Source organism: Aedes albopictus, chromosome 3 (genome assembly GCF_035046485.1).
Source record: "Aedes albopictus strain Foshan chromosome 3, AalbF5, whole genome shotgun sequence".
NCBI lineage: Eukaryota > Metazoa > Arthropoda > Insecta > Diptera > Culicidae > Aedes > Aedes albopictus.
The window spans coordinates 97581154-97597431 of NC_085138.1; the positions used below are offsets into that span (position 1 = coordinate 97581154).

Genomic DNA, 16278 nt, shown 5'->3' on the forward strand with positions numbered 1-16278 from the left:
AAAATCGGTTTTCGTGCACATGTAGAGTATGAATGAAGGTATCTACTGATTTTTTTTTTTTGAGGTGGGAAATGTTTTCCATTTTTGCAAAAACCATTTTTTGTGAAATTTTGTTCAAAAATGGTTTCTGCAAAAACTAAAAACATATTCCACTACAAAAAAATCAGAATATACTTTGATCCATACTCTACATGTGCACGAAAATATTGCTTCGTCATCCGATTTTGAAAATATTGCTTCGTCATTTAATAAAAAATCAAAAACCAAAAAGTGAGGAAATGCTTCCAGTTTCACCTTAAGTATGGAAGTTAGCTACCTTTAAACATATTGAAGACATTCGTTGGTCTTCTCGTTATTTTTGTGCAAATAGATTTCCTTAGGCGGTGCAGTCCTGTCGTCCTCCTTAGTCACGGTTAGTCGACGACTAAGGAGCTTCATGTTAAAATCAAACCCGATTTTTTTTCCAAATTCCTATGTGAAAGGGTAAATGTGATTATTACCACCACCCACGTGGTGCACATCTTCAAAAATTTAGGGTGTTTACAGTTAACGCCCTAGCCGTATCAGATTGAGTGAATATGGGATTTGACATTAATCGGTACCTACGACCACCCCCTCAGGAGACAAATTTTTATAAAACGTTAATTTAGAGTAATTAGGCCTTAGGGTAATTAAAATTGACGAAAAAAGTTGAGTAGTGCCATCATTGGTACAGGCCCCCTACCTGTTTTCCATATTTTTTGAACATCGGGGTATACACTATGCCCAGGAAGTCAAGAAAATTGTCCCGGCCGAAACGAGAATCGAACCCGTCGTCTCCAGATTAATGAATCAGAATGTTTGAAATTATTTTAATCCTTAAAGCTTCTGTATAAAGATCGTTGTGCCAATCCATTGACACTGCTTCCAAAGAAAGATTGTTTAGTGCTATTTATGAACACTAACAATACTCGGCAGTTTTCCAGAAATCGTTGCCAACAGTTCAACTCCTGCCCCCCATAGTCATAGCCAATTAAACGTTTCCAAATAACCAACACCTCTCATATGGAACCAATCCCATAAATACCACCAGTTCGTTCAACTTCTCTTCCAGAGAGGAACGGTTCGCAATAGGGCCCCAAAGCCCTGACTAGATGTTTGGTTTGGTCCACAAAACCTGATCCAAGCATATACATTTAACTTTTTCATGATTTGACATACTAGGTATCTCAAGTGAAAAAGTTTCACTAGAAACGCTTTGTAGAAACTCTTCCGATTTAATTACATCAATTGATGTCTACCTTAAAGTCAGAGTACACAGGTTAGAATATGAAAAATGAAATGAAACTCATATTCTGGAGTAAATTTATGTTTGACACTAAAGAAAATATTCAATTATTTTAGGTCAAATATTTGACCCTGAGTACTATCATCTTGAGGTTTAATAACAAACTAGATCTGTTGACCAATTACTCCGAGTTCCTAAATTATTCTTCTGTTTTTAGAGTTAGGAACAAGTTCTGTTGTAACCAAAATAGCATGTTTGATTGTATTATTGAAACAAATTCTGTCTTAAATTTTAGAACCCAATTGCTTTCGTATGTGCCTACATACAGGAGCTGCCACTTCATGCGTGGGATGGCCCAATAAAAACTTGTTTGCACAGACTTCCCGTGAGGAGGAAGTGCAAACTTCCAGGTAATTTCTCCCTTTTGACGAAAACCGTCATGCATGCAGCAACAACAACAACAACAACTGGAGGTGTTGCTGATGCTGACTGTTGTTGTTGATGCAGCATAAACATCGATTTCGTTCGCTTCGTAGGTGTCGCTACTGTTGTGGGATTGTCGCACATCATCGGTAGTATAAAGTGTAGCATTGGGATAAAGCAACTAAACTGGTTATTAATGATTTACGAAACCTTTTTTTAACAACCGATGATGTTTATAACAAAATAACAAAACCAGTCATAATTTTGTTTTTTGTTTCTATATAAATGGGAAGACTGGCTCGTTAGACTAAACCTAAATAACATTTTTAAGTTAAATAGTCTAGAAAAGGTTCTGGAAACGACCATAAAACCAAAATAAAAGTGGTAAGGTTTTCCGACGGTCGTCAAAACCTCTCCAGGCTGATTGAATTTCAAAATGTTACTTGGGAAGGTGATTAGTTTAACATTGCGGCGATAAGAATTGCCTTAACAAATATTTTAAGTCTCATAAGATGCTGTATTACATCGCAATAGTTTACACCGTAAATCGCATAACGTAACGCCTTAAGTCATAAAGTGTTGTTATGGTCCCACCAATGCACGCGTGTCGCCTCCATCTTTGTACGCATAAAGCACTTTTGTTGTACCTTATGCGATGTACATAACTTTACCGTACAAAAGTACGTATAAGAGGTATATTTGGTATTGTTCTTGGGACTGTTCTGTTACGTCAAGATATTCAACGCAGTTCTTTTTGTACCAATATCCCCTACCAGTGGGAGCTAGTCGTCATTCCGTGTGTCACCTTTCATCGCCATAGTCGGATGTCGTATCCTACCTATTCGTCACCGTCAGTCATTTCAGGCGCTGTTGTCGATAAGCGTGGGTGGGAGTCGATGCATGTTTGATGGATCGAGGAAGGGGTGTTAATCTGTGTGATGGATACAGTGAGTGAACCGGATGGTTGCAGGCGCGTGGCGAAAAGCATGTTTCCGAAAGCGTGAAAAGGTTAGGTTTTCAGATTGTAGATAGAATGAAGGAACTGGAGATCCCGATGTGGCAGAGAAGCGTGGCGCTTGTAGGAACAAAAGTTTAAATCGCAAGAATCTTGAATAAAGTTCAAATGTTTTGGGAGTTCCTTTTCATTTACCAGTGTTGCCAGATTTCCAGAGAGAAAAATCACTCGAACAAAACATCGAATTCAATGCTTCTCTAGCACATCGCCTCCCTCCAGTTGAAAACCCCATTTCAGAACAAATCCCATGAAATAGGAAAACGACAGGAAAGGATGCGGAAAAAGGGTGCGAACGATTTATTTTCCACAGCTATAGAGAGAGTGACAATAATAACAACAACAACCTCGATTGATTAGAACTTATGATACACGTATACATAACATATAGATGGTGGAAATGGCGTTAGCTCACCTATGTCAGGGGGTGTGGGGGGCTTCATCGTTTCGAGAGTTCGCACTCTCGTATCGGAAATTGATCTTCTCTAACGGATGGGGGTGTTTTTTTAGAATGAAATCGGTACAATTCGGTTTTTTGTTCTGTGATTTTGATGCTGTGATTGTGAATCCCACCCGGTTTTTTTTTTCGTATAAATGCTACCGAACAACACCGATTCGTGCCGGATGGCGCGTCTGTTTCTATTGATTGTTTTCTATTTATTTACGTTTTGCTCTCTGTACTTTTCTCTGTCTCTCTCTCTCTCTCTTTCTCACATTGTTTCTCTGATGATACGTGATGGATCTAATTGCTGTTTGCTTTTAATTGATTCGAGTTTGCTTGGTGTTTTGTGTTTTAAATTGGAACTATATTTACCCCTGCGCCGACGAGACGGGAATGCTACCGTAGTTGTAGTAGTAGCATCTGGTCTGCTCGCAGATGAAGTCTTTCACCGCCAGGCAGTCCTCGGGTTCCCACCGGAGGGAGGGAGCCTTCAGGTGCACGCAGCCCCGCTCGATACCGCTGCTGCTGTAAAGTGGAAAGCGAGTCCAGATTAGTATCACCCATCTGAGTTTTCACCACATGAAGTTACCTGTCGCGGGCGGTGCGCTGGGGCGAGGTGTTGCTGTTGTGATCCAGGGGGTCCAGCCCGGTGGTGGCGTCCGAGGTCTTTTCGAAGTAATCGAAGGTGGCGTTGAATGGCAGACCGGTGCTCATCCAGAGGAACATGCCCGTGCCCAGTCGGTTGCCGGACGTCCAAAAGTTGTACTTGCTGTAGCCTGCAAAAGAGATGAGAGTTGATTAGATATATGAATGGCACATACTGAACGACACTTCCCAGACAACCAGGAGTCGCATAAGGATACACAGGTGGCCCACACTTATATGAAGAACAAAAATTTCAAAAAATGCCAAGTCTTACCTCCTCAATCAGTTGTTTTGGACTCCCAGAAGCTACGTTCAAAATTTGAGCAAAATCGGTTGAGCCTAAGGGGGCGCTCAAAACGCTTGAAGTTTGTATGGGAAAACTTGGCCAAATGTATGCAGGAATTTTAAGTTTTCGAATTTTGCCGCTAGGTGGCGCTGAAAGCGTTCAATAATCAAACCCTTTGGTATTATAGAGCTTGCTGACGTTTATTCACCTTTCTCTTTCAAACATGCAGGCGGAATAGGATTTGTTGCCATCAGGAAAGGTTTCCCGATGAAAACAAATCCTATCCCGCCTGCATGCTTGAAAGAGAGAGGTGAATGAACGTCAGCAAGCTCTATTGTAGGTGACTATATGCCAGAGAACTTTGTCGAAGACCGCGAAGTGATCCGACGGCTGTTAAAAAAGTTATACCCTAGGCAAAGTGAGGCAAAGTATTGAGATTTCATTATTGATATTATTTCTTTACATGTATTGGAAAAATAACAATAAAGTTTATCCTCACTTTTCCTAGGGTATAACTTTTTTCACAGACGTTGGATCACTTTGCAGTCTTCGACAAAGTTGTTTGGCATATAGTCAGCTACAATAATACCAAAGGGTTTGATTATTGAACGCTTTCAGCGCCACCTAGCGGTAAAATTCGAAAACTTAAAATTCCTGCATACATTTGGTCAAGTTTTCCCATACAAACTTCAAGCGTTTTGAGCGCCCCCTTAGGCTCAACCGATCCTTGCAGAAGTTACCAGAGAAATCCCTGCAAGAATGCCCGGAGGAATCCCTGGAGAAATTTCGGAAACAATTCCTGAATAAATACCAGATGAAAGGAATCTCAATAACCCCATCGTAGAAGCAATTCTTGGAAAATCTCTATAAAGAGTTCGTGAAGGAACTCCAGGAAGAATCCCTGTAGCAGTTCCTAAAGAAATTCCTGGTAGGATTCCTCTAGCAGTTCCTGAAAGAATCACTGGAGGAATTTATTTTTTTAAAAATACCTCAAGAGGAATCCCGGAAGCAAGAGGAATCTTTTAACAATTCCTTAAGGAGTTTCTGAAAGAATTCCAGGAGCAATTCCTGAAGGAATCACAACATGTGCTTCTGGAGTAATCCCTGATGAAATTCCTGGAGGAATCCCGGAAGCAATCTCATGAGGAATTCTTTAGGAAAGCACAGAAAAACTTCTACGACAGCGAGATTCTTTTAGGAGTTCGTTTATTCTTAGAAGAATTTCTATAGGAATGCCTGGAAGAAATCTGAAGGAATCCAAGTCTGCAGTAAATTCTGGATTAGGTGTTGATTGAATCCAGTGAATGCATTGAAACAATCTTTGGAAGGACGTCTGAAGGGTTTTTATGTACAAAATTTTGAAGGAGTTCTTTCAGGTAAAATTTTCTGTAATAATTCCTGGAAATTCTTCTCGCCGAAATACTTTGAATAATTTCAGATGGAATTATTGAAGCAATCTCTAGCGGAGTTCTTGATGGAATATATGAAGAAATCCCTGTAGCAATCTCTGAAGGAATACTTGCAGAAATAGCTAAAAGGATCGCTGATTATATTCCTAAAGGAATCCTCAAAAACAGCACTAGAACAATTACTTTGCAGGGGCCTCCAAAGATATCCCAGGAAAAATTCCCGGAGGAGAGTCTGGTGAAATCCCTTGAAAAAATCTTGAAAGAATTGTTTGGGAAACCTATGAAGAAAACACTAAAAATTCCGGGAGGAATTATTTGGTGCATCCTTGCAGAAATATCTGTAAAAATGTCTGGAGGAATCGTGGGAGAAATTCCTGTAACTTTTCATGGAACAAGCTCAGGAACTATCACTATAGGAACCCCGCAAGGCGTCCATGGAGGAATTCACGAAGAAAAAAATCCTAGAGTAGTCCCTTGAGGAATTCCTGAAAGAATTCCCGCAGAAGTTTCTGAAGAAATGCGTTGAGAATTTTTTGGGGATGTCATAAAGAAATTCCAGGTTTTTTTTCTCTTAGTATAACGTTTGTATGGATTCGTGTATTTTGAGCTACTACACTCTTAAAACGTATATGGTTCTAGAATCTAGAAAGTTCTTCTCTATCCCTACCGCAACCAGTAACGACATATCTGGTAAATTTGGCATGTTATTTTTGCATTCTATGAATATAGAATGTATAGTAACAACATTAAATGGCTAAAGTTTGGTATTAGAGAAATACTTGGCAAAATTTCATGTGGTTTTCGAGAAAAATAAGTATGATTATGGATAAAATCCTAAATTATTGCAATAGTTCGTTCCTTGAGAGATTTTTTTATGGATTTCCGAATCATTGATAATCTTGAATAGCTTCAAATAAAAAAAATATGAGCATGCCTCGGCATCAAGAGTTCTTTTGATGATTTATTTCAGCATTTTCGGAGTAATTTTCTAACATTTTTTTTCCAAAACTTCATCCACAAGCTAATTTTTAAATTTCAGCAGAATTTCTCCTGGGAATTTATATAAAATTTTTGGTTTGGCCTTTTTTGAGTTTTTTTTTTGGAAATTCCTCCAAAAAGTTCCTTTTTATAAGTTCAATTGACGACTCCCCAGAATTTTACAAGGATGCCTTCAGACATTACTCCAAGGATTTTTCTAAGAGTTCCTCTAAAATATTCTACAAAAGTTCCTTCAAAATTTTTCGAGAATTCCTCAGCAAATCAATAAAATATTTTTTTAGAATTTCCCTCGAAGTTTTACAAGAATCTCCTTGGAACTTTTCCCCATGGTTCATCAAGAGGAAAATAGCAGCAGAATTAGATCTTAGGGTTTTTCCTTCAAAAATACTTTTAGGAATTACTGCAAGGATTCTTCTAAGAGTCCCTCTTAAAACTCCTCTGAAGATTGCTCCAGAAATTCTTATAAAGACTCCAACAGAAGTTCCCACAAGAATCTTAATTTGTAAATTTCTCCGGGGATTTGTCCACGGGTTCCTCTATAATTTCCTTCCAATAAATATTCCAAATCGTTTATATTATTTTCTGAATAATCTACCAGAAACGAAAGTATTTCTTTTTTTCGAATTTGTTTCAAAAACCGCAGTAGAAATTTCCATAGATTTCTACAAAATTTCCTTCCCGTTTCACTTCCAACCTTCTAAAAATTCAGGTACCCCTCTAAACATTCCTTCAAATGTCCTTTGGAGGGTTTTAAGAAACTTCACCGAGTGTTCTACCAAAGAAAACACCTGAAAGTTTTTGAAAATGTGTCCAAGGAATTCTCTAAAGAATCTCCAGAAAAACTTCTCTAAAGAAATTCTATTTTGAACTCCTCGAAATATTTCCCCCTAAGTTTCGGTTGTGGTCATATTTCGATGTGAAACTGGCAACACTGGAAAGATAGGGAAATAACAGTTCATTTTAGTTGTGTATAAATGAACAATTTGAATTTCAGTATTGAAGTTGCTCCAATTAAAAGCTGCAATAAATTGTTGTGTACGATGAAAGATTTCCACCCCAACAGATTCCTTAGAAAAATAAAAATGAGACTTCCTTCAAGGATGCTTTCATCAGAAAATACTTCAAGGATTCTTCTGAAGAGTACCTTCGAAAATTCCTCCGAAGATTGCTCAAATGGAAGTACATTTGTAAATTTCCCAGTGGATTTGACCACGGGTTCCACTAGAACTTCTTTCTCAAAAATATTTCGAACATTCCTTTCGAAACTCAAGTATTCATCTAAAAGTTTCTTCAAGGATTTCTTTGAGTGCCGTTGAGAATATAAATTTAAGTAAAAATTTAAAAAATCCGATTATTTGTTCACAAGTTCACCAAGAATTTCCTTCAGGATTCCGCCGAACATTCTTTTAAAAAAGGATCCAATCATTCGTTTTGAAACTCCTCTAAGGGCACGCCTTAAATTTTATTTCAGAGGATTTCCGATAGTTCCTTTATTTTTTTTTCATAAATTCATGCAAAGGTTATTTCAAGAATTTCTGCAGTCCCTGTGCAGATCTTTAAGAAAATATTTCAAAAAACTCTTTCAAATTTTGTACAAGCATTAGTCTAAAAATTTCTACAAGTATTCTCCCAGAAATTCAGCTACACAATTTTCTATGGAGTTCTTTGAGGGATACTCAAGAATTTATTTCAAAAACATCTTCAGTTTATTCGAAGGATACTTAAGAAATACATCCAGAAACTCCGCTGAGGATTGTTCTACAAAGTTTGGCAAGGATTCCTCCATAGTTTTTCCTCTAGAAATTTCTTCGAGAAATCCACCACAGTTTCTCCAAATAATTCTCCACATTGCCCAGGAGAGTCCTCCAAAAAATCCTCCAAGAATTCCTATTGAAAGTTTTCTGACGACTTTCTAAAAAATCTTATAATCCCCCCATAATTGCTTCAAAGCGATCTTTAAGAAAAAAAAAATCCTATGAGGATTTCTTCTGAAATATGTGTTTCTCAAAATTTCTCAGAGGATCTTTCCAGAAGTTTCTTCAAAAATTTCTGTTGTGTTTCTCCTGGAAACTCCTTTCTCCGAAAGTTACTTAAATTTAAAAAGAACATTGAAATTTTCGTAAAACTTCGTGTAGTACACAGCGTTTTGTTATTTGATCTTAAGAGAATTTCTTCCTAAATTTTTGTGAGCCCTTAGACAAATGATTTGTTCTAGTAACACCTTTGAAATTGAAATGGCAATGACATTTGGATTTTATGGCAATCATTATGGATTCCCTTCGAAAATTTATTAAGAAATTTCAACCAAAAATCATTGAGCACTTGCTTTGCCAAAACCATCGGTGATCCCTTCGACAATTTCTTTGAGAGTTAGAGTTAAGAGTATTTTCATCGCCAACTATTCGAAAGCTGTTACGGGAGTTTCTTCGCCAATATTTTGGAAATTTCTCATGCATTTCGTTTTAGATATTGCGGGAGCAATATACTTAGAAATTGGATATCCAAATCTCTCTTGATGGACTTACTTTTCACAAATCTTTCCCGTTTTGACAGTTCACGACTACCATTCTTCCGTGAGTCTGCGGTGAAAATTTCAGGAAGTTAACAATTGAAAGTACCAGAGATGATGGATAGAATGCAAATGACGGTGTTGCCACCAGGCTGTCGATTCCAGAAACTGGAGGTTATAAACTTTTTACTGCTGGAAGCATCCAATGGAAAGTAAACAGAGTCTCGATTCCTCCGGCAATGCCTTTGAGAAACCCTTCGACAATGCCCCTGGGAATTTCTTTGCAATTCTGAAATACTCGAGAAATTTTTTTTCGGGAATGTCTTATGTAATTCTTTTGGGTCAATTTCATCAACTATTATTATGATTTTTTTCTGAAAATGCGTTAAAAACTCTATGCAGAAGGGGTTCACAAAAGAACTTGAAGTGTAGAATTAGCATAAGTTAAAATACACGTAAATACAAAAAAAAAAAAAAAAAAAACAAAAGAACTTTGTATGCACAATTCCCATAAATTCTGTGGACAATTTCTTCATTTATGGATTTGGGAATTCCTGCTACGATCTTTCTTGAAATGTCTTCGGAAATTCCATGGAAACATACTCAAAAAATTCCTTTTCTTTAGGATTATTTTTATTTCTTCGAATTAGTGATTCTTTCTGAACACTTTCGGCAAATTCCTGAAGAAAATATTTGGATTCTGAAATTCCAACGGCATGTCCTTTGAGAAATCCATCAGAAATTTGTGTGTGAACCATAAATATAAAGGATTTGTAAGTTAGTTTCAGCTATTACTTCAGGAACTTTTTTTGTTTTTTTTTTAACTAATTCTACACTCTCCTTCACGAACTGTTTTGACAATGTTTATAGGAAATCGATCCAATAATCGAGGACTACCTGCTGGTGCTTGAAGTATTATTTTGCAGAGCGTTGAAGATCAGGAGGAGCGGCAACCACAAACTGTATGACATATTAGCATACTGTAGAATTGTAGATTGATTCTTTTTTGGCATAATATAATAAATTACTAAATCAACCATCAAAAGATCAAAAAAGACCAATTTTACCTGAAAAAGTTTACATTGATAATAGAAATTGAATGCATGTTCTGCAATCAGTGTTTCAATTTAATCTCGCACGTGTTGCTGTAACATTTTAGTTACATTTACAATCAACTCGATAAATCAATTGATGGATGGCAGAAAAGCACCCGCCAGTTCCAAGCCTAATTCAATTTCACCCCCATATTATATCCCTCATTACGGAAAAGTTGTGTCCCCACTACTGACTACACATGATGCACTCACCGGCATTCGTCAGGTACTGTGTCATGGATTCGACCTTCTCCTTGGTCTCGAACGAGGCAAGCTGCAGTCCGAGCGAGCGGCAGTACTGGTAGGCGAGGAAGTAGTTCAACTCCGGCGAGTAGGGATTCATCCGGCTCACGAAGTACTGGACGCCATCCAGCTGGATTGTGGTGATACGTTGGCCTGCGGGCGGGAAATAAAAAAAATAAAAATAAAATACACTGATTAAATAATGCACTTTGTCGGGCAGGGCACGTGGAGGAGGGATGTGGGTAGCTGGGAGGTGTGTTTCTGTGAATACGAATTCCATGAAATCAGTCGTCATTGGCAAAATATATGTTGTTGTAGGAGGGTATGTAGCTCATCACAAATAATGGTTGTTCCATACAAAATGGTCGATAAACGGTTAAAAATGGAAGAATTTCTAGAGGGATTCCAGAAGCATTAATAGAGGATTTCCAGCAAAATCACAGAGGAATTCCACAGGAATTGCTGGAAGAATTCCAGAGGATTTTCTGGAAGAATTCCAGAGGATTTCCTGGAAGAATTCCAGCGGAATTCCTGGAAGAATTCCAGCGGAATTCCTGGAAGAATTCCAGCGGAACTCCTGGAAGAATTCCAGCGGAATTCCTGGAAGAATTCCAGCGGAATTCCTGGAAGAATTCCAGCGGAATTCCTGGAAGAATTCCAGCGGAATTCCTGGAAGAATTCCAGCGGAATTCCTGGAAGAATTCCAGCGGAATTCCTGGAAGAATTCCAGCGGAATTCCTGGAAGAATTCCAGCGGAATTCCTGGAAGAATTCCAGCGGAATTCCTGGAAGAATTCCAGCGGAATTCCTGGAAAAATTCCAGCGGAATTCCTGGAAGAATTCCAGCGGAATTCCTGGAAGAATTCCAGTGGAATTCCTGGAAGAATTCCAGCGGAATTCCTGGAAGAATTCCAGCGGAATTCCTGGAAGAATTCCAGCGGAATTCCTGGAAGAATTCCAGCGGAATTCCTGGAAGAATTCCAGGGGAATTCCTGGAAGAATTCCAGGGTAATTCCTGGAAGAATTCCAAGGGAATTCCTGGAAGAATCCCAGGGGAATTCCTGGAAAAATTCCAGGGGAATTCCTGGAAGAATTCCAGGGGAATTGCTGGAAGAATTCCAGGGCAATTCCTGGAAGAATTCCAGGGGAATTTCCTGGTAGAATTCCAGAGAAATTCCTGGGAGAATTCCAGAGAAATTCCTGGGAGAATTCCAGAAGGATTCCTGGAAGAATTCCAGAGGAATTCCTGGAAGAATTCCAGAGGAATTCCGGGAAGAATTCCAGAGAAATTCCTGGAAGAATTCCAGAGGAATTCCTGGAAGAATTCCAGAGGAATTCCTGGAAGAATTCCAGAGGAATTCCTGGAAGAATTCCAGAGGAATTCCTGGAAGAATTCCAGAGGAATTCCTGGAAGAATTCCAGAGGAATTTCTGGAAGAATTCCAGAGGAATTCCTGGAAGAATTCCAGGGGAATTCCTGGAAGAATTCCAGAGGAATTCCTGGAAGAATTCCAGAGGAATTCCTGGAAGAATTCCAGAGGAATTCCTGGAAGAATTCCAGAGGAATTCCTGGAAGAATTCCAGAGGAATTCCTGGAAGAATTCCAGAGGAATTCCTGGAAGAATTCCAGAGGAATTCCTGGAAGAATTCCAGAGGAATTCCTGGAAGAATTCCAGAGGAATTCCTGGAAGAATTCCAGAGGAATTCCTGGAAGAATTCCAGAGGAATTCCTGGAAGAATTCCAGAGGAATTCCTGGAAGAATTCCAGAGGAATTCCTGGAAGAATTCCAGAGGAATTCCTGGAAGAATTCCAGAGGAATTCCTGGAAGAATTCCAGAGGAATTCCTGGAAGAATTCCAGAGGAATTCCTGGAAGAATTCCAGAGGAATTCCTGGAAGAATTCCAGAGGAATTCCTGGAAGAATTCCAGAGGAATTCCTGGAAGAATTCCAGAGGAATTCCTGGAAGAATTCCAGAGGAATTCCTGGAAGAATTCCAGAGGAATTCCTGGAAGAATTCCAGGGGAATTCCTGGAAGAATTCCAGGGGAATTCCTGGAGGAATTCCAGGGTAATTCCTGGAAGAATTCCAAGCGAATTCCTGGAAGAATCCCAGGGGAATTCCTGGAAAAATTCCAGGGGAATTCCTGGAAGAATTCCAGGGGAATTGCTGGAAGAATTCCAGGGCAATTCCTGGAAGAATTCCAGGGCAATTCCTGGAAGAATTCCAGGGGAATTTCCTGGTAGAATTCCAGAGAAATTCCTGGGAGAATTCCAGAGAAATTCCTGGGAGAATTCCAGAAGGATTCCTGGAAGAATTCCAGAGGAATTCCTGGAAGAATTCCAGAGGAATTCCGGGAAGAATTCCAGAGAAATTCCTGGAAGAATTCCAGAGGAATTCCTGGAAGAATTCCAGAGGAATTCCTGGAAGAATTCCAGAGGAATTCCTGGAAGAATTCCAGATGAATTCCTGGAAGAATTCCAGAGGAATTCCTGGAAGAATTCCAGAGGAATTCCTGGAAGAATTCCAGAGGAATTCCTGGAAGAATTCCAGAGGAATTCCTGGAAGAATTCCAGAGGAATTCCTGGAAGAATTCCAGAGGAATTCCTGGAAGAATTCCAGAGGAATTCCTGGAAGAATTCCAGAGGAATTCCTGGAAGAATTCCAGAGGAATTCCTGGAAGAATTCCAGAGGAATTCCTGGAAGAATTCCAGAGGAATTCCTGGAAGAATTCCAGGGGAATTCCTGGAAGAATTCCAGGGGAATTCCTGGAAGAATTCCTGGGGAATTCCTGGAAGAATTCCTGGGGAATTCCTGGAAGAATTCCTGGGGAATTCCTGGAAGAATTCCAGGGAAATTCCTGGAAGAATTCCAAGGGAATTCCTGGAAGAATCCCAGGGGAATTCCTGGAAGAATCCCAGGGGAATTCCTGGAAGAATTCCAGGGGAATTCCTGGAAGAATTCCAGGGGAATTGCTGGAAGAATTCCAGGGGAATTTCCTGGTAGAATTCCAGAGAAATTCCTGGGAGAATTCCAGAGAAATTCCTGGGAGAATTCCAGAAGGATTCCTGGAAGAATTCCAGAGGAATTCCTGGAAGAATTCCAGAGGAATTCCGGGAAGAATTCCAGAGGAATTCCTGGAAGAATTCCAGAGGAATTCCTGGAAGAATTCCAGAGGAATTCCTGGAAGAATTCCAGAGGAATTCCTGGAAGAATTCCAGAGGAATTCCTGGAAGAATTCCAGAGGAATTCCTGGAAGAATTCCAAAGGAATTCCTGGAAGAATTCCAGAGGAATTCCTGGAAGAATTCCAGAGGAATTCCTGGAAGAATTCCAGAGGAATTCCTGGAAGAATTCCAGAGGAATTCCTGGAAGAATTCTAGGGGAATTCCTGGAAGAATTCCAGAGGAATTCCTGGAAGAATTCCAGAGGAATTCCTGGAAGAATTCCAGAGGAATTCCTGGAAGAATTCCAGAGGAATTCCTGGAAGAATTCCAGAGGAATTCCTGGAAGAATTCCAGGGGAATTCCTGGAAGAATTCCAGGGGAATTCCTGGAAGAATTCCAGGGGAATTCCTGGAAGAATTCCAGGGGAATTCCTGGAAGAATTCCAGGGGAATTCCTGGAAGAATTCCAGGGGAATTCCTGGAAGAATTCCAGGGGAATTCCTGGAAGAATTCCAGGGGAATTCCTGGAAGAATTCCAGGGGAATTCCTGGAAGAATTCCAGGGGAATTCCTGGAAGAATTCCAGGGGAATTCCAGGGGAATTCGTGGAAGAATTCCAGGAGAATTCTTGGAAGAATTCCAGGGGAATTCCTGGAAGAATTCCAGAGGAATTCCTGGAAGAATTCCAGAGGAATTCCTGGAAGAATTCCAGAGGAATTCCTGGAAGAATTCCAGAGGAATTCCTGGAAGAATTCCAGAGGAATTCCTGGAAGAATTCCAGGGGAATTCCTGGAAGAATTCCAGGGGAATTCCTGGAAGAATTCCAGGGGAATTCCTGGAAGAATTCCAGGGGAATTCCTGGAAGAATTCCAGGGGAATTCCTGGAAGAATTCCAGGGGAATTCCTGGAAGAATTCCAGGGGAATTCCTGGAAGAATTCCAGGGGAATTCCTGGAAGAATTCCAGGGGAATTCCTGGAAGAATTCCAGGGGAATTCCTGGAAGAATTCCAGGGGAATTCCTGGAAGAATTCCAGGGGAATTCCTGGAAGAATTCCAGGGGAATTCCTGGAAGAATTCCAGGGGAATTCCAGGGGAATTCCTGGAAGAATTCCAGGGGAATTCTTGGAAGAATTCCAGGGGAATTCCTGGAAGAATTCCAGAGGAATTCCTGGAAGAATTCCAGAGGAATTCCTGGAAGAATTCCAGAGGAATTCCTGGAAGAATTCCAGAGGAATTCCTGGAAGAATTCCAGAGGAATTCCTGGAAGAATTCCAGAGGAATTCCTGGAAGAATTCCAGAGGAATTCCTGGAAGAATTCCAGGGGAATTCCTGGAAGAATTCCAGGGGAATTCCTAGAAGAATTCCAGGGGAATTCCAGGGGAATTCCTGGAAGAATTCCAGGGGAATTCCTGGAAGAATTCCAGGGGAATTCCTGGAAGAATTCCAGGGGAATTCCTGGAAGAATTCCAGGGGAATTCCAGGGGAATTCCTGGAAGAATTCCAGGGGAATTCTTGGAAGAATTCCAGGGGAATTCCTGGAAGAATTCCAGAGGAATTCCTGGAAGAATTCCAGAGGAATTCCTGGAAGAATTCCAGAGGAATTCCTGGAAGAATTCCAGAGGAATTCCTGGAAGAATTCCAGAGGAATTCCTGGAAGAATTCCAGAGGAATTCCTGGAAGAATTCCAGAGGAATTCCTGGAAGAATTCCAGAGGAATTCCTGGAAGAATTCCAGGGGAATTCCTGGAAGAATTCCAGAGGAATTCCTGGAAGAATTCCAGAGGAATTCCTGGAAGAATTCCAGAGGAATTCCTGGAAGAATTCCAGAGGAATTCCTGGAAGAATTCCAGAGGAATTCCTGGAAGAATTCCAGAGGAATTCCTGGAAGAATTCCAGAGGAATTCCTGGAAGAATTCCAGAGGAATTCCTGGAAGAATTCCAGAGGAATTCCTGGAAGAATTCCAGGGGAATTCCTGGAAGAATTCCAGGGGAATTCCTGGAAGAATTCCAGGGGAATTCCTGGAAGAATTCCAGGGGAATTCCTGGAAGAATTCCAGGGGAATTCCTGGAAGAATTCCAGGGGAATTTCTGGAAGAATTCCAGGGGAATTCCTGGAAGAATTCCAGGGGAATTCCTGGAAGAATTCCAGGGGAATTCCTGGAAGAATTCCAGGGGAATTCCTGGAAGAATTCCAGGGGAATTCCTGGAAGAATTCCAGGGGAATTCCTGGAAGAATTCCAGGGGAATTCCTGGAAGAATTCCAGGGGAATTCCAGGGGAATTCCTGGAAGAATTCCAGGGGAATTCTTGGAAGAATTCCAGGGGAATTCCTGGAAGAATTCCAGAGGAATTCCTGGAAGAATTCCAGAGGAATTCCTGGAAGAATTCCAGAGGAATTCCTGGAAGAATTCCAGAGGAATTCCTGGAAGAATTCCAGAGGATTTCCTGGAAGAATTCCAGAGGAATTCCTGGAAGAATTCCAGAGGAATTCCTGGAAGAATTCCAGAGGAATTCCTGGAAGAATTCCAGGGGAATTCCTGGAAGAATTCCAGGGGAATTCCTGGAAGAATTCCAGGGGAATTCCTGGAAGAATTCCAGGGGAATTCCTGGAAGAATTCCAGGGGAATTCCTGGAAGAATTCCAGGGGAATTCCTGGAAGAATTCCAGGGGAATTCCTGGAAGAATTCCAGGGGAATTCCTGGAAGAATTCCAGGGGAATTCCTGGAAGAATTCCAGGGGAATTCCTGGAAGAATTCCAGGGGAATTCCTGGAAGAATTCCAGGGGAATTCC

At 40.3% G+C, this 16278-nt stretch overlaps 1 protein-coding gene across 5 annotated transcripts in view; it reads right to left on the reverse strand.

Annotated features, from left to right (window-relative positions):
- The window catches only part of LOC109411141 (uncharacterized), an 88211-nt gene that overhangs the window by 9120 nt on the left and 62813 nt on the right, over window positions 1-16278 (reverse strand). For 4 of the 5 annotated variants that reach the window (XM_029874763.2, XM_029874768.2, XM_062861094.1 and 1 more), the window contains exons 3-5: window positions 10300-10482; window positions 3734-3920; window positions 3517-3669 (exon numbers count right to left, since the gene is read on the reverse strand). In XM_029874763.2, the coding sequence (XP_029730623.2) occupies window positions 3517-3669; window positions 3734-3920; window positions 10300-10482 (523 nt within the window). Of the gene's footprint in view, window positions 1-3262; window positions 3670-3733; window positions 3921-10299; window positions 10483-16278 lie in introns of those variants that run through there. The other variant, XM_062861095.1, reaches the window with a different exon arrangement.